This window comes from Columba livia, chromosome 3, assembly GCF_036013475.1.
Source record: "Columba livia isolate bColLiv1 breed racing homer chromosome 3, bColLiv1.pat.W.v2, whole genome shotgun sequence".
Lineage (NCBI taxonomy): Eukaryota > Metazoa > Chordata > Aves > Columbiformes > Columbidae > Columba > Columba livia.
In genome coordinates, this window is record NC_088604.1 from 10689125 (window position 1) to 10713576 (window position 24452).

The window sequence follows — 24452 nt, forward strand, 5'->3', positions numbered from 1 at the left end:
ACAGGTTATTTTTCCTTCAGTGAAATTCAGATAGTTAAAACAATGAACAAGAAAAGAAAGAGCTTTGTTTTCCTAGCAGTGTGTCTATCCGTGCTCACAGCTGTGAAGCCTTCAGACATCTAAACAGGCAGACCTTTATTTTCTGTCAGTTGTTGAGTCACAAGCTTAGGTTGCAAGGCATGCTCGACCGTCACTTTGCCAAGTGACACAAGCATTTGTCTCAATTCCAGTCCAGCTGCTGTCAGATTGGCAACTTGCAAAATCCCAATAAACAACCTCGTTGGTCTTCTACTGAAACATTGCCGATGGTTGAAATTTTTCTGAAAACAGAGGACATAGTCTGGTGTAGTATTCTTCCCCATCCAAGACAGGAAAAAGAAGAAAAAGGAGCAAAAAGTGGGTATTACTCATCCAGGTAAAGGGTAATACTCACTTTTCATAAATGATCTGCTCTCAGCCCTTTCCAGGGGTGACCTTACAGCCTCTCCCTGGAGGTGTTTGAACTAGGGATTAAAGCAGGATGGCAGGGATGCTCCTTGCAGAAATTCGATCCCTCCAGTTTGACTGTCCTGAACTTTTTTTATGTCCGTAGGTGCTTTGTGAGTGTCGTTTTCCCATGCAATGGGCTTTCCTTTCCTTTTTGCCTCTAGTCCCATTCCCTGAGCACAATTTACCACTTTTCTTTACTGCAAATCTTGCTGTTCCCCAGGGTGACTGAAAGAAAACAGTGGAAATTGAAACCATGTTTAGCTATTGGATCTCACAGAGTCATCCATATTCATTCTGTGTTGCGTTCTGAGTGATTGTTCTTGGAATGTGCTTTCCTTGGGAAAACTCTACCAAGGTCTGGGTGGCTCCAGGTGATGGAACTGAGAACCTTTTCTGGATGTACTTTCCAACAAGCCAAGTCAAGCTGTATGTGTGAAGGACTGAGCCCTCTTCTCTTGTTGCTGTAGCGCTAACTGCTTGAGAGAGTCCAGTGCAGGTTAATGAAGATGATGAAGGGAGTAGAGCATCTCCCTTATGAGGAAAGGCTGAGGGAACTGGGGCTCTTTAGCCTGGAGGAGACTGAGGAGTGACCTCATTAATGTTTATAAATACGTAAAGGGTGAGTGTCACGAGGATGGAGCCAGGCTCTTCTCGGTGACAACCAATGATAGGACAAGGGGCAGTGGATACGAACTGGAACACAGGAGGTTCCACTTAAATTTGAGAAGAAACCTCTTCTCAGTGAGGGTGACAGACACTGGAACAGGCTGCCCAGGGGGGTTGTGGAGTCTCCTACTCTGCAGACATTCAAAACCCGCCTGGACACCTTCCTGTGTAACCTCATCTGGGTGTTCCTGCTCCAGCAGGGGGATTGGACTGGATGATCTTTTGAGGTCCCTTCCTAACATTCTGTGAATCTGTGTGATTCTGCAAGCATACTGAGAAAAACTGAGATTTTCTGGTACTCCTGGGCTTGTATTTGGCATCTGTTACATCCATAGTCATTCCTTCAGGAGAGTGTATTTGACAGATGATTGCAACAAACCTCCTGCTACATCCACTTGAACTGCACCTTGGGATCAGAGCTGGGACACTCGGGCTGTCAGAGGGCTTTGGAGAGGACTGGATATGTAATTTCCAGACCTAAGTTGGGAGATCTATATTTTATTTTATTCCGGAAATAGTCACTTCCCTGACCTACGGAAAACTCCTCCTGTGTGCCAGCATTGTCCTTATCTGCATTCATATTTTCTGGTCTGGTGTTGGATTTTTGGTCCCAAAATATTATGCGGTCATTATTTCCCCATGTTTTATGCTGCATGTTGAAGCAGTTGCCTTGGTTAAACTTCGGTGATGAGTTTCTGTTATGGCTGGCTTGAGCGATTCCAGTACATACACAGCTGGAACATGAGGATCCTTTGGGAGGGAGTTAAGTAATTATTTTAATGTGCTTCATTTTCTTTCTGATTAGAACACTTAATATACTTTAATGGGCTTTATAAATAGTAAATTTATGTTTATGCCGTTATCCTAAACACAAAGGACTGCAAATAGCTCTGCAGTCTGTGTAGCGTTGCAGCTGTGTATGCCATCCAGCAATGTTTTCAAGCAGAACACAAATGTAACGACACCTGGGGTAAAGTGCAGAAAGGGCTTCATAGCTTTGTGCAACACCTCATTGCAGCATTAGATTGTAAGTGAAGAACAGGTAATTCAACTGGACGTGCAGGGGGAATTGCACCGCTGTAAATGTAAATACCCAGCTTGGAATTTGACCAGCTTACTGAAGTAGATGCATCTGCTTTTAAGAAAGATGTTGTGGATTTTTTAATAGACCTTGGTGATTGTTTACAATGTATTAAAGCAATACTTACCACACAATTTTCTGTATGTAGAAGAGTTGTAGAGCCACGTAATGTCAGGGAACTGGAATGAGATACCATTGCCACTAGCTGGCACCAGCTTTCAAATATTCCCATAGTCCTCCAAGTGAACTCTCAGCTTTTGATTCTTTCCCATCCTGTTTAACAGCGATGTGCGGTCATTTGTAGCAGTGCAGAACCAAACAGCGATGAAGGCATGCAGAAGCTGCCATGAGCCATTCTGCAGGCATATTAAGCAAGTCCTTACTGAGACAGATTCATAGGAGGCAGGAGATCCTTTAGACAGGGTACAGGATAAATTTACAACTACACAGAATCAAAAGTGTCTTTTTTTTTCCCTTCTGCTTTGGAAGAGAATTGAACATTATGTAATTGGGCAGATTTAAACATGTTTTGTTTCATGGACTTTACAATAATAGGATGACTCAAGTCCTTAATCAGAATAAAAAAGCATTACCTCATCGATTAGCTTACTCCTTTCACTGAGGCACAGGAAATCTTTAATCGACAGACACAGGGAAAGGCTTGTAGATGAGGCAGAATGCTAATGAGGGATGGATTCAGAGCTGCCCTCTTGTTTTTCTGTTCACCAAGTATAACAGAACTGTTTACTCTAGAAGAAGCTGCCTGTGGGCAGGATGCGTGCTCAGTTTAAATCGAGATGGGAGACTCACTTTTCCTTTCATCTGATGCTGTCAAGTTCCTAACCCAGCAGACTTAATAGAACCATTGTTCCCTTTTCCCCATGGATCTGCTGCAGAAGTTTCTGTCTTTGTTTCAAAGGATCAAAGAACTGGCTTTTAGAAAACCATTTTTGGAAGCAATCTGTAAAACTTTGCCAAAAATGCATGAATTATCTATTGTAACTGTGGGCTGGTACTAATTAACGCACCTGGGGATCACATCTCTTGCTACAGTCCCTTGCAGCAGTTGGCCAGATCTGAGATCATCTGAAGTGCCAGCGAAAGGAGGAATATCCTTAAGGACAGACAGACATCTGGGATTCAGCAGCTCTTCATTCTGCATTTGAATTTCTCTGGTCACCTCGCAGTACTTAAAAGTTAGATCTCTCCATTACCCCTTCAATAAAAAGAATAAAACTGATTTTATAGGTCTGCCTGGGGAAGAGTTTCCCTCTGCACAGAAATGTGGCATTCAGCTCATTGTTAATGACAATTTTCATTGAAGTGAAAGAAATGCTTTCTATTACCTTCCATAAGTTTTGGATAAGACTCCAAACCTTTCTTTCCATATTGCCTGAGATGCTCAGTCATGTCCGGATCATAAGGGGAAGTAAGATTTATCATCACAGTGAAATACGCAGCTGTGGTAAGTGATTTGACTGTGGCTAAACTAGTAAATAAAACTGGACAGGAGCTGTGGTCTTGCTCTGTGCCAACTGGGATGAAGTAGCTCCTGTCCAACAGCTACATCCTTCTGGTCCCCAGAGCAAGCTGGCCACGTCCAAAACAGGAAGAGCCCCGAGCTTGCACTGATCCCTAAACTATGTCCAGGCATCATTTTGGAAAGCAATAATTAGCCTGGGCCGAATTCATGCCAGGAAACATGCTAAAACCTCTACAAGATCGCTTTTGTGTGCTGTAATCTCAGCCCAAGCCCTGACCGTGTTTACTTGCTAGTATAGATGCTGGCTTTTGGTTGTCAACAGGACAGCCTGAAGAAGTTGTACAGTTAGGAGTCAGGATTGGAGCCATTGGGGCCCTGTAATGAGGTTTTCTTGGTACAGACGGTGCTGAGCGTATGTCTGGCACTTAAGGATGCTCCGTGAGCATAAAACACCAAAGGCATTTTGCAGTAAGTGTGTAGCCGGTGCTGTGGCTCCTATCAGCCGGCACCCTTTTGGGTGATGGGCCCAGCTCTGGATGGGCGCAGCCAGCCTGTTTTGGAATATCACAGAGTTTGGCCATGTGGGTGTGAGCCATGGTGCATCAGTTGACTGGGAAAAGGTCTTGACTTGGGTTTTTGCTCGTATAGGTTATTTTCTGAGGTCTGCTCTCTGAACCAGGATTTTCTGTAATAACTGCTACTTATTTGGCACGGTACACAAACTGGTCAGAGTGGCTTGGGTGGAAGATTTCCAAGCTTCGCTCTTCCTTGCTACATTGCTTTTTGTCTGTGATAGCATCTGAGGCATTGTTCAAGGCACTGTTAAACACAAAACAAGGTGTCAGGCCCTCAAAACCTCCTTACAACATTATCTAGACCCATTTGCTAAAGACATCTCATTTTTCATCTCTGTGATGGGTTATCTGCCAGCGTAGGCAGTTTCTGTGTATAACAGTCTTGTCCTGGAAACTTGTTTGGGAGTCATCCGTCTTTCTTGTCTTGGCTGTGAGTGACAGAGCCATGGCCCCACTTTTCCTGTAATATGAAAAAAAAGAAAGCAAATGGGTTCTTAGGAGGCTCCTGAGGTCTTACCCTCACTTCCCCCTCGGGGGCTGTTACAGCAAACCCTGACCTCACTGGAGTTGTTTTTATTTGTTCAGTGGTGCTGCCAGGAGACAAGGGCAGTGCCGCACAATGCAGGGTGCTCAAGCGGGAAGGAGAAGCGTGTGGTCCAGAGCTGCTGGCCAAGGCCTCAGGGGAATTAGTTTCAATTCTTCGTTTCAGAGACATCCTGTTTAGGCTGCAGGCAGCTCACTTCTGTTTTTCAGAACCGCGTTTCATTCCCAATCTGTGAAAGAAGAGTTCCAGTGTGCCCTGCCGTGTAGAGGTGGAGAGAGCGAATTCTGAAAGGCTGTGAGGTGTTTGGGGTCTATCCAAAAGTTTCAGTCTGTTGGCAATAAGCATTGTTCAAGTGGCCATTGGGACATGGTGGGAGATGTAACCCAGTCGTATTCCTTACTCTTATGGAGGAACTTGCCTGGTCTGCCAGCTGTTGGCAGCACAGCACCATTGCCCACGGAAGGGGAGCCATCATGGTGCTGTTGTGCTACAAGGCACATGCTACTGATGGATATTATAAAGGATGCCAAGGTATCCTTTAACCCTGCAGACAAGTGGACAGCATGGCAAAGGACAGTCTCCATTCTGCTCTCTGCTTATCTGTTCTTCCTCGGGAGAGGCTGGTGCCCAGGACCCTTCGCAGGGACCACTTCCAAAAGGTGACATGGAGAATACTGTATCAAGTTTGTCTCCGTACACAGTCCTCTGGCAGGATCTCATCAAACTTAGCTCCTTCAAACACCTCCACATGCCTTTGTTCTGTGCCCAAAGCGTGTCACAAGCACCTTCCATTTCAGGCTGTGACTTTGCAGAGCTCTAGCTCAACCCTCACATTATTTCAAGCACTTTGAACTGAATATCAGAGGCAGAATAAATATTGGCTCCAGGACACCATATAGAGCAAGAGAAGAGCAAGGCCAAGTGTTCCATAGTATGGATACAGTCCTGCCCCAGCCCTTTTGTTCAGCAGGGTAGGGGGGTGTGTGCTGCCTCCTGTGCTCATGGCACCTTTGTGGTGGAATTCCGCCAGCCGTGGGAATTTGGGCAGCCTCAGAATCCTTCCCGTCCTTGGAGACACCCCAGGCAGGTACCAGAGTACTCCCTTGGGCGTGCAAAGGAGGATGAACAGAGATGGAAGTGAGACCAGGAGCTGCAGGTAGGAGCTTGGTGGGCAGCATGGACGAGCTTGGTGAGGGGCACAAGGCAGCCCCATGAATCAACACCTGGCATTTGGGCTGTGTTTGATGCACTACATTGGCACTGTGATCTTGGTTCTCTGCCTTATCCATGTAGCACATGGAAGGTCTGCTGTAGCATTTCTTGTGGTTACAGATCCTGAAATGGCCTGGGTGTGTGTTTTCCGTGTGAAATCATCATTCTTTCCTCCAACGCTGCCACAGCCACTGTTAACACCAGGGAGCAGAAGCTTAAAACATTGTGCATTTACTTGTAATTGCTACTCCCCTGCTGTCATCAGCATCATTTCATCATTTTTCCACTAGTCCCCCCCACTGACACAGATTAGTGATATATAATAACTCCTGCTCTCCCTGTTTATTAACAAAAGATTTCCCTTACCCAACCTCAGTTAATTTCTCTCATCTCTCAGATTTATTACGTCTTAATTTCACCAGATTCTCTATTGATATAAAATGGTGTAACTTTAATATCCTTTGAGTCCATTTAGGATTTGTGAGTCAGCAGACTGGCCCAAATGATCAGGTTCCTTGCCCAAGCTCACACCATGAGTCAACAGCAGCTAATCCTGAAAAGAGCTCTCCTTGAGCTAGTACAGCACCATCCAGCTTTTTGTCCCTAGAGAGGCCTGAGGTGTCACTTTGTCTGGGATTTGGGAGCCTGAAATGTTTACCAGCATTTCTATGTGTTCCCTGATCCACTTTCCCGGCTGCATTCCTTGCAGCACAAGAATGCTCAGTGTTTCTAATCCAGCCGGCCCCAAGGGGGATGGCTGTTGGTCGCGGATCATCAGGTGGGTAAGCAGGAGCAAGGAGCAGGGTCTGCAGTGAGTCGGTTGGGTGAATCTGCAGGCTCGTGTCACTTGTGTCAAGTTGTAATTCTCTGGGGAGATGAGATACTAGTTGGAGGCCTTGCTGAGATCATCCATCTGCCATCTCTGAAGAGTGCTGTGGGAATAACAAGTGTCACTCTGGGTGAGCTAAGTTCTGAGAGATTTTTTTGCCAGTAGGAGGGGAATTATTTTGATAACTATTTTAAAATGTTATCGTGGCTGTTAAATAGCATGGGCACTGAGCTGGATTTCTTCTTCTTTTAGTCATGTGTTCATAGATTTCTTGCATTTACCAGGTTTCTGCGATCCGGCGCCTGACCTCGCCGTGCTCTGCAAGGGGCACTCAGTGCTTCCCCTGCTGAACCCGTCCATTCAACGTGACAGCCAGCTGTTCTGTGTCCCAAGCTCACTGCCCAGCCCCTGAAATTACTTACGTTGCAAGAGCTTGTGTGCTGAGAAGTCAGGATAGTTAGCGATAAAAACATAAATAGGAATCCAATTAAAAAAATGCGGAACTGTGTCAGCTTTTTTTCTGCTTGAAGCAGAAAGCAGCCCCTTGGCAGCTGGCGCTGCAGAGCCTCGGTGCCTTGCTTAGGGGGGAGTTTTATGTCTCCGGTGCTCCCTGGTGTGACTGTTCCTACAGCCTGACCTCCAGCAGCGTCTCCAACATCAGAAGTGGAATCGCTTTGTGCAATGTGCATATCCGTGGCCTGGGGAATATTTCACCCAGAGCAAATTTTTCTTACCTCTGTTACAAAAAATAACAACAACAAACCTCTAGGCAGGAAAGCCACGTTTTCTTTTCATGGAAGAGGTTTTGATCTCGTGATCAGCAGGAGCGGCAGCAGCTGGAGTGCCGGGCTGTGTCTGCAGCAGCGGTTTCATGTAGCTCTGACATCATCTCAGTGTGTCCTTCTCTATCTTATTTCCTGCAGAGCCATCTCTGTATTGCAGTGAGAGCTTTGTTTTACCCACAGCGCAGCCAAGAGAAAAGAAGTGGCCTCTCTGAACAGCGAGATGTGGGGAGGGAAGGCAGTGGGGAACCAGGCTCAGCCCTGTCTTCCCTCCTCGAGCTGAATCGTGGCGCGGTTGAGAACCTGCGCTTCCAAAGCAGTGCAAATCCTGCTTTACTGCTGGAATCTGCTCACCGCCTTGGTAACCAGCCCTGCTCTGGCTTTTCATAAGCTCTCTAGATGTGGTGTGACAGGTATGTCAGGCAAAATTTTAGACTGGAACATCATTGGCAGTCTGCTGAGTTTTTTTGTAGGTTGGGAGTGGGTCTGTGGAGGAACCAGGCAAAAAAATAAAGATGCTCTGCAGATGGATTTACACGGAGCATCTTAGATTAGAGAAGCCAGAGGTTTTTTGGTGCAAGTTACTTATTTGAGCCTTTTCTGTTCACAGGCAGATAAAAACTAGAGTTGTAGCCACAGTCTGGGTTCTTGTACCCATTCTGCTTTTGGATGTGGGAATTCTCATGAGGTGGCACCACAGGTGAAGTGCCCTTCTCCTGAGGACCACAACATGAGGCTGGGAGGCAGTCAGACGTAGGTGGCAGGAGAGGGTGCTGGATGTGATGGCATTCTGTTTGCGAGAAGGTAAAGATCATAGAATCACAGAATCATTTTGGTTGGAAGAGAACCTCAGGGCCATCGAGACCAACCATAACCTAACTCTAGCACTAAACCATGTTCTAAGAACCTCGTCTGAATGCCTTTTAAACCCTTCCAGGGATGGTCACTCCACCACTTCCTTGGGCAGCCTGTTCCAATGCCTGACAACCCTTTACGGGAAGAATTTTTTCCTGATCTCCAATCTAAACCTCCCCTGGTGCTACTTGAGGCCATTTCCTCTCATCCTATCGTTTGTTACTTGGGAGAAGAGACCAACCCCCTCCATGCTACAACCTCCTTTCAGGTAGTTTCAGACAGTAATAAGGTCTCCCCTCAGCCTTCTTTTCTCCAGGCTGAACAGCCCCAGGTCCCTCAGCCGTTCCTCATCACATTTGTGCTCCAGACCCCTCACCAGATTAGGTAACACAAAATGAAACCTTTTTATAAGGTAGATGTGGAACAGTCAGGCTGCCTGTCCTTGGGAAGAGGCACCAAGCAGTTGCAGGTCCTGCTGATTTGACTTTACCAAGGCCAGTAGTGACAGGACAACTTTAAAACTTTAAGTTTTAAAGACTGAAACGGTAGATTTAGATTGGACATAAGGAAGAAATTTTTTATTATAAGGGTGGTGAGACACTGGAACAGCTGCCCAGACAACCTGTAGATGCCCCATCCCTGGAAGTGTTCAAGGCCAGGTGGGACGGGGCTCTGAGCAACCTGGTCTAGTGGAATAGTGGAAGGTGTCCCTGTCCATGGCAGGGAGGTTGGACTAAATGATCTCCAAAGGTCCCTTCCAAACCAAACCGTTCTGTGACTTTGGTTCTGTGATTTAGAGGTGTGAGTGCCCAACACTTCTGGAAATGAGGCATCAGCTATTCGTGTGTTCAATGCTTTTCCAGAAATTATTTAAATACATATAGCAAGAAGCTACCATGCTATGTTCCATGTGTGTGTTTGACTTTTTCTCCATTTCAGTGTTGAAGAAGTCAATCACTGCTCCAAAGTGGTTGCTATTTGCATTTGTCACTTTAATTTTACTTGCCAGTTTTAAGAATTCTTACCATAACATTGGATACTTTCAGTACCATCAGTTCCCTATTTGTGAGGGTTCTTTTTGTGTTTGCTCCTGAAACTGTTGAGCATGTGGCTCATAACATGCTTGCTATATAGATTTTTTCACACCCTGTTTGTTTCAGCCTGGTTGACTTTGATTGTGAAGCTGCTCAGGACATTTTGTGAAGAATGTCTCATACAGGGACAATGTTGGGAGGTTGATTTAATTACAGTTGTCATATTTATATACTTGTTGTGTCACACATTTTGTTGTTGAGTTACACTGCATGTAGACATCACTTTACAGGCATGCAACACAGTACTTGCCCAAGAATTTGTTTTCTTTGGAGCTACAGACCTGTAACAATTATTAATTAGTGTAAGGAATGGATTTTTTTCTTAAGAGTGTAATTTTTATAGGGTCAAAACATAAAGCTAGGCCTGACAGCAAAGGCTTGGATAGTGAGCTTAAAGAAAACAGATCAAGGAGTAACGTCTGGCAGAGTTTGTTAAGTCCAAACTGTTCATCCTAATTTTTTCCTGGTAAAGCTTCCTTTCTTCAGAAAGATTTTATGTTTATTTAACATTTAACAATAATTTTCTTCTTAATTGACAACTGACTGGTAAACAACCTTGTTTATTTTTGGTGGTCAGTAGTTATAGCTGGTTATCACTTGTAATCACCTTCAACCTCATCTCTTTCTTTGCTAACTTGTCTGCTGTTACCTCTGCTTAATTTCATCCCTTCTTTTTTCCTTACCCTCCCTTCTGCATTTTCCCACTTTCCCATTGCAGTTTCTTGTTTCTCCTTCAGTTGCAGCCTGTGGTCTTTTTCAAAAGCACAATTTGACCAACTATAGTAATCTTTAGAGTTAAAGCAGAAAGAGTCCAGAATAGAGCTCTGGATGGTAAGAGGATGATGCAGATGAGGAGAAGAGGGCTGAAGATGATGATGAGACCTATTATAATTGTCAGTCTGGAGAATAAGGCAAAGCTGCAGATTCTGGAGGTGGAACAAGTGCCTGATACTGGCCAGAAATTTGGAGAGATGGATTGAATGAAAAGGGGAAACAGGATAACATTGGGCAGAAATTGCAAGGACTAGTCACAGGGAAAACAGAAGGTGCCCCAGAAAATGGAAACAGAGGAAAAATCAATGTTTCTCTCATTTTTTTTTAAATTTGAAATCAAGTCTTACCAAAATACAAATATAGAAAGATAATTGGGGCATAAAAAAGCTGATATGCCTTAAGCCCTGACGCTGCCATCATCATGCATGCCTTTTAACTCTTTTATTAATTCATAGGCTGAACAGCAAGACATAATATTCTCTCCTCCTCGTCCCACCAAAGTTGCAGAGAAGAACCAAAAAGAGAATGTTCTGGTTTTGCCCCCTCCTTGCTTGAGGCATCTGAGTGCCTGAGTTAAAGCAGAGGTATTGATAGCTCCGACTCCTTCTCTCCAGGGCAGCAGGTACCTGCGATGCTTCAGTGGGATCCCCGTCCACAGGAGCTTGGGCACAGGAGCTGCCGTTGGCTGGTCCTGCTGGGGAAGAAAACAGTGGGAAGTCTCACGGTTGCGATGTCAGCCCTTGGATAAGATACCATTATTAACCAAGCCTGTAGGCTCATAAAAAGGAAAGAGCAGTGTGATTCCAGCAGGACTTTAGTAATGAATGCTTTTTTAATTACTTACTGATTATATGCAATTATCTGCCTTTCTTTAACTTTACCAAGCATCAAGGCGATGCTCACCAGGCCATACTTCATGTTGTACTTTTCTAGCTTTTCTAATTTCTAAAATAGCTTTATTTTTAGCCCTCTGTAACCTCCCTGAAGGTCTAAAATGTGTTGAGTAGTTACATCCAGGGTGCAGAAAGATACTTGGCCAGCTTTTTTTCCAAAACACATTAGTGCGTGTTATCTGGTATTGCATATTTGAAAATGTGTATCATTCATGGGAGTATTAGGATAAGAACTATTTCACTGGTGTTAAAAAGACTGAAAATACCATTCTGCTGCTTTGCAGATGAAATCTAAAATACTATTGAGTATTTTTGGCTTTTTCACATCATTATTGGCAACTTTATTATGCCTTTCTTGTTCTGGACCAGTGTCCTTACTGTGGTTTAATTTAGTCATTATTATATTTTGGAGCTTGGTTTTTGTTGTCCTTAACTTCTTTCAGCAAGTCTCACATTCTGGTTTAGTCTGGAAAGCTGAAGGAAAATGATAAATAAATTTCCTTTATGTTTATTTTCTTTCTTGGCAATCTACTGCGTAACTCTCGTTCCCTTGCCAGGCAGGAGAGTGCCTGTCTGATTTATTAGTTATTTAGTTGAGAACGTTTTAGGAAATGTTGCTATGATTATTGCTAATGAGCTGCATACTAAACAAAAGTTGTCCGTCTGTGTTCTTGTCATCTGTTTTCAAGTTATATTGAAAAAGGATGTAATCAGAAAGCTTGAGGAGATTATGAAAGCAGCTTGGCTTCTTTTAGGAAGAACAAGTTCTCCTGAGTGCTGACCCCTTCAGAAAAATCTCTCCACAAAAGCAGGTCCTTCGATGGGAGCTGAACTCTGTTCCTTCAGGCTTTCTCCCATCTGTTGCTCTGGTGGAACGATAGTCCAAGACTGGGCTAATCCATGGGCTGCAGCAGCAGAAACTTTGCCTGCAATTGACTGCTTGTATTCCAAATTATTTCTAATAGGAGATTTATTCCATCTATTATGCATTATCCTATTTTGGGATATGCCAGAGCCATTTAAAACACTGTAAGTTACTGTGATGTCCACAAGACAAAGATTACTGTGTGAGGTAGAAGATCCCCGTGGCCAGCACTTGTCACGGTTGCTGAACGCTCAGCAGTCAGGCCGCGTGGAGCTGACGGGCTTAGAATTTCTATTTGGCTTTCCTTGCCCAAAGCGGATGAGAATGACTCCCTTTGTCCTGTCTGTTGTTATCAGGCGGCTTTGGAAAATGAGCACTGTTGGATGAAAAGAAAGCAGCAGATGACATTTTGTTTTCTGCAGGGACTAGTGTGTGGGTTCTTTGTTTTTTCGGAATTGGTTTTCAAGAAGATGTGCTAATATTGCTGCTGTTTTAGCAGTAGTTCTTTTGGTGAAGCCTGAACGTAGATTTGCAGGAGGTGGGATGTCCATTTGTATTAGCGAGCTCTTTCCTTGTAAAATCCCATGGACACCTAAAATATATGTCCATTCTGAATAAGTCTTTTCATATTACCGCAACATTCCTTTCATGGAGCATGATCTTATTTCTATAAAAAAGAGATGGTCATGTTTTCAGAATAATACATTCTGAAGATTTTTGTCTGTGCGCTGGGATTACACTTATTCTGAATAATGACACACACTCTTTAACCCAGTACCGAGCAGGGATCAAGGATTGCTGTCTGTATTGAGCACAGTAGACATGCCCTTTGATTTAAGCTCTGTGTCACCAAGCATTAGGTCTGGAGGTCCAATATTTCAAAAAACAACTGCCACACATGCAGGTCTGGAAATGTTCTTACTTTGGAGTGTCTTAATCATCCTTGTGGTTGTTTTCTACAGTTTATCTGCATTATTGGCGGGCCAGTGAGACATGGAGGCTGCCAAACAAGTGACCTACATTGTGTCGGCAAACAACCACGAAAGAGTGGCGCTCACAAATGAGTTAAGTTTGAAAGTGCCTTCTGCATACAGGGGTTTGTTGACATTTTCAGGGGTGATTTGAGAATCGTTTGGGAGCCAGGGATCCCAGCTGGGTTGTCAAGTGCGCCAGCAGCCTGACTGGGTGGATTCATGTACTCTAATTTTTGATCATCCAGTTTTGTCCATGCCAGTTCATAGGCTTGTCTTTATCTACAGTCATTTATGAGCAGTTCGGTTCCTTTTTGGACTCAGCGCAGAAGATGGTAGTGTTTTGGGATCATTCTCATAGTGCTCCATGTATAGTCAGTGAGCTCAACTGGGTAAATATGTTCAGCTGAACAAAGGATACATCATCTTTAGGGCTGGTTTGTTTTTTGTTAAGATTTTTGAAATTCACTAGAGCGGTCTTCCAGGATTCACTTGTTTCAGCAATAAAGAAATAGCAGTGACACGAGTCATCTTCTGGCAGCTGGATGTCAATAGTTTGAAAATGTCAGGTGCCAAGGTTGTGAGTGTGATGTACGAAGAAGATGCTGATGAAGTGCAGGACTTGGGTACAGTAGTGCTTTGGGAGACTAGGTGTTCCTTCATTTTTATCTTCCCCAAAGCCTCTGCATCCCTGCACCGTCTTGCTGCATCCTAGCACATCGTGATAATTGAATTAACTGTCCTTGCAGCTTCTCCTCCGCACACCTACCAGCGTGTGGCTTCACGATGAGCTCAGTTCCAGCTGAGCCCCCGGTCCCTGCTTGTCGGGAGGTGGCAGAAGTACAGACGGGAAGAGCGGGCAGGCAGACACACAGTGCAGCTGAAGCTGATGGGGAAACCAGAACCTCAGACAAGCTCCTAAACTTCTTGCACAGCCTTTCTCACCCATTAACCTCCGCTCAGTGCACAGCTGGGGCTGGCACAGCTAAATACAGAACCGTGGGAACCCGCGTTCCCAGTTGGAGACCGACCTCAGCAGAGTCCCTGTATGGGTCTGGTGGAATCACTTGGCAGAATAGCTGTGGCTTCCTTAGAAGGGCAGTGAGGGGAAACAACTTGAAGGCAGAAAAACAACTTCGAGTTCCTACTGGTAGCAGCCAAGCCCTGTGGGTTTGGCCCTGTGCCCTGTAGCTGCCAATGGAGTCTCCTGGTAAAACAGAAAGTGAACCAGTGTAAGTGGGCTGGTTTGGTGGGTAGACTAAACAGAAAGTTATTACCAGGACCTTTCAGTTCAATTAATTTTGTTTTACATGGCTGTTCTTTATCACACCCTTTGTGGTTCTCTTCCCTTTCCTCAGTATTTCCCACCATTCTGATACTCTGCTGCAAATACTTTAGCTAACTATTAGTAACTCCTCGTTAACTTCACTGGGGTGGAGAGCTGTTGTTGGAATGTATTGGCTCACGTATGTAAGTACCTGTGGCATAACAGGCTCTTATGCATCAGGAAAGCTGTTGTAACTCTCCGGATGGACAAGGGATAATGTTGAAGACTTTCTGGCACTCCGTAGGTTGGCAAATCCTCATCTATATGATCATTCACTTCTCAAAGAATATTTACAAGGGATGAATATACAAATAAAGGTTGCTTCTTCCCTAGTAGATGGGGTTTAGTTGTGTCTGCTAATTCTATTTTTAATCAATTTAACTGTTATGAAAGATTCAGTCTTACTGTTCTTCTGTTGCTGTTGTTAAATATAATGGCTCTCATTTTTGTAATTTTCTTTTGATACTTAGCTGCATTTGAGTGATAGGTTTCTTAGCACAGTTAATAAAGCAATGAATTTGAGTTCATGTAGAAATCCTAAGTGAAAGCAACCTGGCACGTACATATTATAACTTTAGATTTTGTCAGGTTTTGGAAGAAGGATCTTTTACAAATGCTTCAGTTTGAGACAGTTCCTTAGAGCTGACCTTTCAAAAGTAGCTCAAATTCAGAAGTCACATCCATGATGAATATAAATGTGAAAAAAAGAAAGTCATCAAGGTTTCTCCTGTTTTAAAAAGAAGGTTTGTATCTTAAATAGTACAGTAAATTAGTCACTGACAACTGCAGTATATCAAATAGGGTATATTTCCAAATAAGGCTGTATTTAACTTCTGCACAAGGCTTCCTCTTTGGCATTTGAACTGCAGCATTTCCCATTGCTAAGAGACAAAGTGGTGGTAGCAAGGTAACATCATCCATGAGTTCTATTTTGGTGATAATAAACTTGTGAAAATAACTAGAAGTAACTGGACTCCACTCTTTTGTGTGCAGCTGCAATCGGAAGAGGATTTTACAAGATTCCTTGATGTAGTTGGAATGTATGTATAATCTTTTGACCTTGTTCTTAGTTTTTGATGACTATGGCATGTTAAGTTCTGATAATTGAGTTTGCTCTGGGCTGAAACCTGACCTGCTCTCTGCGAAGGAAATCAGATCTTGTATTGTAAGAGGCCCTCAAAGGGGCTGCCTTAGATATTGCAGGGCCATGACTGCAAAGAGTAAAGATCTCTGAAATTTGGCAATTTCTGGGAAGGACATGCTGTCCTAAGGAATGCTTTTCTTTCAGCTTAGTTTGAGTTGGACTTTTCATCCAAAGGGTTCTGTCCTGTTCTTTAAATGTTCTTTTTCGTGCCATCTGGTTTGCCTCACAACTTAAGCCGCCCTGCTGCGAGAGCTGCCTTGTAGCTTCAGCTGGTGGAACGTGACTCCTCGGTGTGAGAGCATGAGGCACAGGCTTTTCACTCTGTTCTTGGAAGGGGATTCATCTCTCCTTGTTTAAGGCATGTGCAAATGAGGCCTCTAATCCAAGCTAGTTTTTAGCTTCCTTCTCCAGCCGGGAGGAGAGGAGATCTTCAGAGGTTAATTGCATCCAAATATCAGTGTTCAAAATAGATAGGATTAATTGTCCTGTGGAGATGTCTTTTTCCACCGAGTTGGGAAGAAGCCTAAAAATTAACTTTGTCACTGTCAAATTTTAGAGAAGACCAAATTTAGAGAAGCTAATCTTCTCCTTGGCTCAAGAAAGAACTGAGTGACATTTGTAAATTCTGCAAATAGCAGTCTGTCCAACCAAGTATCTTTCAGTCCCTGCTTGCTTCAGCTTAAAGGTGATATAGTCTTCATATCATGTCCCTCTGGGGACGGTGAGGAGAGTGTCTAACACCTTGATGTAAGGACTATGCAGCAGTCAAAACCAGCAGCAGACACTGGCAAAATAAAGGAGAAAAAGGTTTTTTAAAACCTTTCCAAAGGGATCAGTACGATGGTCCAACCTGCACTTTATTTTTCAAGCCGTCCCTTTTCTGTCTGTCTGTGAATGGCTTTTTCTTTCTTATTTTAAGCTTTCTGTGTTGGAGGAGCAGAACTGCTTAAAACAAATGGGATTGGGTGGTAGTTTGCACAGCACAGTATAGTTAGCCCTGCTCTTCCAGTCCCATTGGGTTCCCCAATAGTTCTTAAGAATACAAAACACGAGCACAGGTAGGTGATGTCAGACCAACGGTCCCTCCAGCTCAGTATCCTGTTCCTGCCAGCAGCTAAAACATGTCCATGCACCTTTCTCTAGTCCTTTCCCAACCTCCATCTGTTTTCAGCTTTTGAGACTTTCTAGCCATAAATCTTGGGTGTTAAATGAAGAATTGCAGCTGACTTTTTTGTCTCGCATGTTTTCAGAACTAAAAAAAAAAAGAAGGTATCTGCTCCTGCTCCTCCAACCAAGGAAGAAAAACCCAAATTAACCATTTTTGAAGAGGAAGTAGATCCAGATGAAGGACTCTTCGGCCCAGAAAAAGATTTCTCATCAGTTGGTCCCACGAAGAAGATGAAAGAGAGTAAATCCGGTTTATATTTTTATATACAGATAGTTTTCTCTAAAGCTTATGTATAAATGAGACTTTAAAATGTAGTGATACAGAGTATACCAGCTAAATAATGACTTGGGAATGTCAAGGCAAATCTTCAGCTGAGGCAGAATCATCTAAAATCATTCAGAAAGAATCTCTAAGAGCTGTAGTTCGCACAGATGTTCGCTGTTGAGATTTTGGGCTGGGATATAGTTCTTTGGGAGCTGGTGGTCCCACAGTCACTCATGCCATCCTAACAAGAATAACGTGACCTACTTTTGAGTGCAAGAAGAAAGCAGATTTACCGAGTCCTGAGAGTACAGAGTAGCACTGCACTTCCTGGACTGGAACTCCTTGTGAAAAAAAGAATTGTCTACGTGATCCTTTTTTTCAGCCCAGCAGCCAGATTTACCAGCTGGTGTTAATGCAGGTATTGTGTTACATAGCATGATGTAACTACAGCATTTTCTGGTTCCCCTTTCTAGATCTGAAGTTATTTGAAGATCCAGACCTCGGCGGGGCGGTAAGACTGGGGGACTCACTACTGCTGCCAGCGGCCTGTCAGCACAGGCAGCCCGTGCTGAACACAGATCCTGAGGAGGACACTGAGGAACTGCTGAGGTATGCATCTCAAAGCTGTCCTGTAGGATGACGGTGATCTGAGGAGTCATTTAGACCTCAAAATAAAAGAATTTGAGGGCAAAGTTTAAATTCCTTGAATGCTAACTGTGAATCAGTAGTTGTACTTACAAGTAGAGGTAAGATATGTGTCAGGAAGCTTGGAAATCAAACACATTAAAAAGGAAATGAGAAAGACCCTTTGAGAAAAGTAGGGTGCAAGGTATTGTTCTGTGACTCCAGAAGAAGGGTCTTGAATGCCAAAGGCATGCCATCTAGTCCCTGTTTTCTAACATGACACTTGACTTTCTGCAAGTGATCCACAGGGAGTGAAAACTGGCCTCCATGGTGAAAAGTGAGAAGTAAAGCCCGGAAACAGAGGAATTCAGGTTTAAAAGCTGAAATCAGGGGCTCTTGCCTCTTGCAACAAGAGGAATGATTTTCTGCTGGTAGCTCACAAACCTCAGTGCCCACTTCAGGAGGAATCCTGTGCCCACCTCTGCTGTTGTAAAGGACTCTCATTAATCACCCTGCATTTAATTTTTAATCTAATGGAAAGGAGGACTGGAGCTCACAGTTACAGGAATGCATAATGTACTTGTTCTTACACTTACCTGCCCACTTGTTAGTATAACCCTGGAGTGTATCATCACTTAATGTGTTTTATTCCTGACGTCTCTCCCAGAAGGCTAGTTTGCCTCCTCTGGTAATGCTTACGAGATCTACCAGATAGACCAGCATCACCAGCGAATCTGTGCTACAGTAAAAAGTCAAATTCATACCTTCTGGATCTCAGGCTGGCATCCGAATGATGAGGCCAACCTGCTCCCATGGCTAATTCTCACCAGCCAGGTCCTGTTATGATGTATGATTTCTGCAGCAGGTACTAAACCCAGGAGAGAGAAGCAGAGAACCTGTGTGTGGTTTCAGACCTCTCCTGAAGCTGGTGATTTTGCAGCTATTGCTTTCTGTGCATGCAGAAGTGCTAGCTGTCTCAGCAGTAATGCCTAACTTAATTTAAACAGAGGTTAAATTGGTTTGGGTGCCATCTCGCATTTCATCCTGACAGCTCACCTGATGTTTATAGAAGCTGATGAGGCAGGACATGACCTGGTTTAGGGCTGTGGTATATTGGGAGCAAACAAACACATAAGCGCTTGCAATATTTTCGGGTTTGCTTTTACCTCTGCTAGCAATCTCAGCACATAGTGCTTGATCCAGATTGTTTATATGGCTAGAAGAGAAGCACCCGTTTCAATGCAGTCCTTGCATTAATATCCACTAGAGGAGAGAGTTTCTCCATCTGTCAGGTTAATGTCCTTTGGATTATACGTTTTCTCTTCCGCTGTGGTGGAGAAAGGTCTCTGAAGTCTGTGCCGAGACCAATAGACCATCCTTTTAGATCAGTTTGAGGCCATCAGCGTTAGCAGCACACCCAGATGGTAACAGAAACCCATGAGAAAAAGTTTCCATTTCTTTTCAATTCCAGTAGTTTTCATTTATTCTTGAATTGTCCCAGTGCTTTCAGTAGTTGACAAGGCATCAAGATCCAATTGGAAATGAACACACATAATGAAGCAGAAAATCATGGCAGCGGTCCAATGGGAAAGTTGCTATGGGAATGCAGAGGCAACTTCTGGCTGCTCAAGAAGTACAGGCAGACAGGCCTGCTCAGGTGCCCAATGCCCTCTGAAATCCCCTGAATAAACCTAGTTCACAGTGTTATCTGCACATTGTAGGGAGCTCGTGGACTGAATTACTAGGTGACTGGGGGCTTTACTGTTAAAATGACAGGAGAAAAGAGCAGCCTGGTCCTAAATCTATTCCCAAGAATAATCCCATTAACAGCTGTTAAAGGAAGGAAGAGCAGAGGCAATGCTGTTTTAACCTAGTAGACTGTTTCATCTCACCTGTGTGTAAATTGCCTGGGCACATTTTGTCAAGACCTAAGACCGGCCTGAGCTTTGATGCACCAGCAGGTCTGTGGTAGGTAGATATATTTGCTGTCCACAGATGGATTAGCTGAGTAATGCAGATGTGGTAGCTCTTGACTTAGGTAGTGTGCATCTGCATGTGCCACATGCTCTGCTCACATGCATGTGGTAGATCCAAGAAGCATCTGACTTACTGGAAAATGTGCTTTCCAGTGAATCATGGGCAGGGATAGGAGAACACAGCCTAAGGCAGGACCTTCTCCTTCCAAAGGGGAGATGGGACAAAGGTGACGTTCAGAGCAGAGCACAGCACAGGAGCAACCAAGTCCTTCATGGTCTTTATGGTACCTGTGTGGTTGTAACAGCAGCATCACCACAGCGCTGTCAGCACAGCAGAGAATCCCCAGCAGTGACTTGTAACTCCCGAGGAAGAGACTGTTATGGAGACAAATGAGTCTGCAAAATGTGCGTGGGCTGTGCTTGTCACAACATGAGGGAGAAGAGAATATGATAAATGTTCTCATTGCAAACTGAAGACTGTGCTCTCTGTGGGTACCTGCTTAAATGAAACGAGAATTACTATTTTAAATAGAATTACCTACTTTACGTTGACAAGTGTTGAGCTCTGAGAAGAACCAATTGTTTTTTAAGTGTAATGAAAGATTTATGGCAAAACGTTCATGTCCATTCAAACAAATACCTTCCTTCTTCCCGACCATTGACCAGCCTTTTACTGGTTACTAATTTCATGGCCTACCAACGAATATTAAGTCATGGTGATGGAGAAACTAGGTGAGCTACCTCACTCTAACCACTGGCATTGTAGATACAGACACTCTTTCCTCCCACTAGGTCTGCCATAATGTATGAGTGAGATGCCTGTAGAGCACTGTACTTGCATGTCCTTCCAGAACCTCTGGAAAAGAGATCAATTGCTGTGGTAGGAACCAGCAAGGTCAAGCCCCATCATGTTGCTTTCAGAAAGAAAGGAACACATCATACTCTTCCTTCATGGGATGTGGTTTGAGAAAGGGAAGGATAGATAAAAAAGTCTTTTTGGCTTATCTTTTCACCACAGGGATATGGAGAAACCACAGGCTCTTCTCAGAAGTCCTGGGTACCATTGCTTTTGACTTTTGCAAGGTGCAAGGTGGCCAGCTGCAGTGAGATGAAAGGGTAGCTGATCAACCCTTTCCCAGATGTTAAAAAGAATTATCCTTGGGACCAGCTTCTCTTTTCTTCTGTCATTTTTCTGGGTCACATCATAGCATATAAAGATGCCTTCTGGATGTGTTCAGCCATTTACCCCCACTCTCAAAGCTTCTCTTCAGGTCTGATTCCCATTTAAGTTAGAGACAGAAGTCAACTTCTGCAGAAATCACTATCCTGCAAACTCTCTCATCATGCATTCTCATACCATCTTATTTTCTCATCTCCATCCACCCAGTGGCCACAGATGTGCAAATTAAGTTTTCATGCAGCAGGACTGTGGTCGACCTCTTCTGCCTCATTAATCTAAATTGTGCCTGCCTGGTGTGATGGATCAGGCTTTTGTGGAAAACCGATGCTAGAATTGATCCTGTGAATGTTTCAGCAGCTCTGTGGGCCCACAGAATTACATAAATCATCACACATCCTAGCCTGAAATAATTATCGCAGTCGTCTGAGCAGCTTTTTAGGAGAGATTTAATTAACTTCACCTTTGATAATGAATAGGGAGTTGAATGGGAAGGAAGCAGCTGTCAGCATAAGATTTGTCTTTTTTCCAGTGCCGAGACCAGTGTCAGCGGCAGGATCCCAGTTCTGCCCTGTGATGGCAGACCTGATGTGTTCTTTCTCAGGCTTACAAGACTTCTGGTCTTGAAAGGGACAGTCTAGCTCTTACCTTTGTGCTGCAGCTGCATCATCCTGCCCATACCCTTAAGAGATGAATTTTGCCTGGATTTGCAGGTTTATCTGTATTTACAGCTGCGAGCTGTGCCATCTGTGATGCAAGTGATGACCCTTTCAGGAGTTACTTACTAGAAGCTGAAGCTGTTTGTGAAACCACATCCTGACAATGGCCATTTCTAAACACCATTCAGTCCATACAGCTTCTGGAGAAGATTTGTTAGGTTCAGGTTTACCGAGAACGTGTTTCCACTCTTGAAGCAGAAAAAGTTTGTATGTTCTTCATTTAAGAGACCATTAACGGATGCTGAATTCAGAGAGCAACACTTACATCTTCAGACTAGCCAGGAGTCATATGGGACACCATCTCCAACACTAAATGATGACAAATGCTTTATTTGCTGTCCTGAGGATGTGAGAGCTGCACCAATAGGTGGGAGAAGAGCTTTGAGAATCTGCACGGGGTTTAACTTTAGATCTTCTGGGCAGAGGGTAGTTTGGGTGTTGGACAGGTGGCAGGGGAGGTTGCAACAATAGAATCAGACATTTCCTGACCACTCCAGGGCAGTTTCTCTTGCTTGCTGTGACCTGACTTTGGGGAAGGAGCCTTGATTTGGCTGCAGTGGCTTTCTGTAAACAAATGCATTCTTCTTTTCCTAACAGTTTTTGATGGGTTTTCTTTGCTGGCCAGAGCACTTTCTATGACGGTTTCCAAGAATTTATTTCGTTCATTGCATTTGTCCTGTGATGTGTAGGGACGCTACTTACAAACAATGGAAGAGCTACAAAGTAAACTTGGCCAACAGAATAGAAAGGATTTTGCCAGACAGGAAACATTAATTTTTGCCCCACCCCTAGGAAAACCTACGTGTTGTACAGAATAATGCAGTGACCCAGAGTCCTCGTCTCTCCTAGTGGAGCAAGAGATGTGTTTGCTAGGCTTGAGAGTCACCACATTTCAACTGTCATGCCCCAGGTTACCTGCATTGTTGACAGCCATCTTCAGCTGGGGGGTAACAGCTGCCTGCTCCTCCCTGCCCCACCTGTGCCTTTGCCTGGTGACTGAGGAACAGAATGGAATCAGAGAGTGGTTGGGGTTGGAAGGGACCTCTGGAGATGACCTAATCCAACCCACCTGCTAAAGCAGGGTCACCAGAGCAGATCACACAGGAATGTGTCCAGGTGGGTTTGTATGTCTCCAGAGAAGGAGACTCCACAACCTCTCTGGGCAGCCTGTTCCAGGGCTCTGGCACCTCAAAGGAAAGAAGTTTCTTCTCGTACTCAATGGAACCTCCTGTGCTTCAGTCTGTGCCTGTTGCCCCTCATCCTATCGTTGGTCACCACTGAAAAGAGTCTGGTCCATCCTCTTGACACTCACCCTTGAGATTTCTATAAGCACTGATGAGATCCTCTCTCAGCTTCTTTTCTCTAGGCTGAGCAGACCCAGCTCTCTCATAAGAGCTCTCCTCATAAGAAAGATGCTCCAGACCCCTCATCATCTTTGTGGCCTACCACTGGACTCCCTCCAAATTACACTTTCTAGAGAAGCAAGAGACAGAGGCTTGAAATTGTTCAGACTGGTGAAAAATGGAACCAGCTGTCTTGTTCAAATTGTAAAAATTGAATTGTCTCATTTCCTGGGTGAATGATCTAACCAGTAGACTGTTCCCCTCAGAGAGCTTCTCGTGGACATGTGCATGTAGGACTTGCCTCTACTCATGAGCCTGTTCTCTGTCGCTCAGCCAGACAGCCCCGCTGGGCTGTGTCCATGCTGTTAGACCTTCTCCAGCTGCAGAACATGGTGACTGCGCACAGCTGGGAATGGTCCTTGTCCTGCACCAGCTCCGTGTTGTGCCTGGGAGCTTTTTGAGGAGGGCTAATCTGTCCCAGACCAAAGCTGTGGCAATGGTTCTTCTAGCATTTCAGCAGTACAGACTCTGATGTTCCAGTGTCCAGACGTATTCCCCAGCACTTGGTAAAGTACCAATATGAATTTACCTGTGATGGATGGCAGGGGAAAGCAGGAACAGGAGGGGAGATACCTCCCACACAGCGCCCTGCGCTTCACCCTCCTGTGGTTAACTCCAGCCTGTGTAATTTCTAAGGCCCTTTTAGGCATCACGCTGTCTGTAATGACCATAGCAGAAGTGATGGTCAACAGATGCTTCAAAGCCTCCTGCCTGGTTTTGGACACAGGTATTTTCCCAAGTCATATATGTGACATTACACCTCTCCCCAAGGCTTCACTAAGGTGTCTCTCGTACTTGGAATCAACACCAGACAAAATAAAGACACTGATAATAAGATAGGGAAGGATAAAAGTCTGTTCTGCAAGAACTGCTGTGAGTTGCATAACCTGGCTTCAAGCATGATCCTTTTGGATAGTTCAGCAAATTATGGGAGTCTTTTGTCTCTTCCTTTCATTACTGATTCTCCTCCTTAGAGCATTCCCAGCAAGCAGAGGTCACTGTCTCCACCACGCTAGATGCCGTGCCCATAGTAATTCCTGTCCCAAAGATCTTGTCCAGATAGACAGGGCAGAGTTCAGAGAAGCAGCATCTAAAATGCTGATATTGTGATGGCAGCTGTGTCTGTCTCCAAGTCAGAATTCGCTCACTCTCTCAAAGTCCACATGATAGCAGTTATATCACAGGGCTTTGTGACATCCTTTCTTCAGAAAGGGTTTTGATTACTTTCTGTGTCTGGAAACAATGAGATTTTCCACCAATAGAGTTTTTGAATCAGCACAACAGTATGGCAGGAATTTTAAACAATGTGGCACTGCTTTTCCTTTACAGAGAAAGAAAGAGACTAATTAGAGAATGATTAATTACATGGACTCCATGCCTGATTGTCTATAAAAAGATGGAGGGTGGGGGTGGGAAAGTTCTTCCTTTAATCTCCTTGTTATTTCAGAATAGTTGCTTGATTTTTTTTTCTTCCTCCTCCAGGTCTGGAGTTAAACATGGTGGTAGTTACACATTGTAATGATTCATTTGCTTCTTA

At 44.2% G+C, this 24452-nt stretch overlaps 1 protein-coding gene across 2 annotated transcripts in view; it reads left to right on the forward strand.

Annotated features, from left to right (window-relative positions):
• HS1BP3 (HCLS1 binding protein 3) overlaps positions 1-24452 on the forward strand; it is a 55919-nt gene that overhangs the window by 23358 nt on the left and 8109 nt on the right. Inside the window, exons 5-7 of one of the 2 annotated variants that reach the window (XM_065055789.1) lie at positions 16835-16992; positions 17490-17625; positions 22423-22623. In XM_065055789.1, the coding sequence (XP_064911861.1) occupies positions 16835-16992; positions 17490-17625; positions 22423-22588 (460 nt within the window). In that variant the 3' untranslated portion in view covers positions 22589-22623. Of the gene's footprint in view, positions 1-16834; positions 16993-17489; positions 17626-22422; positions 22624-24452 lie in introns of those variants that run through there. The other variant, XM_065055788.1, reaches the window with a different exon arrangement.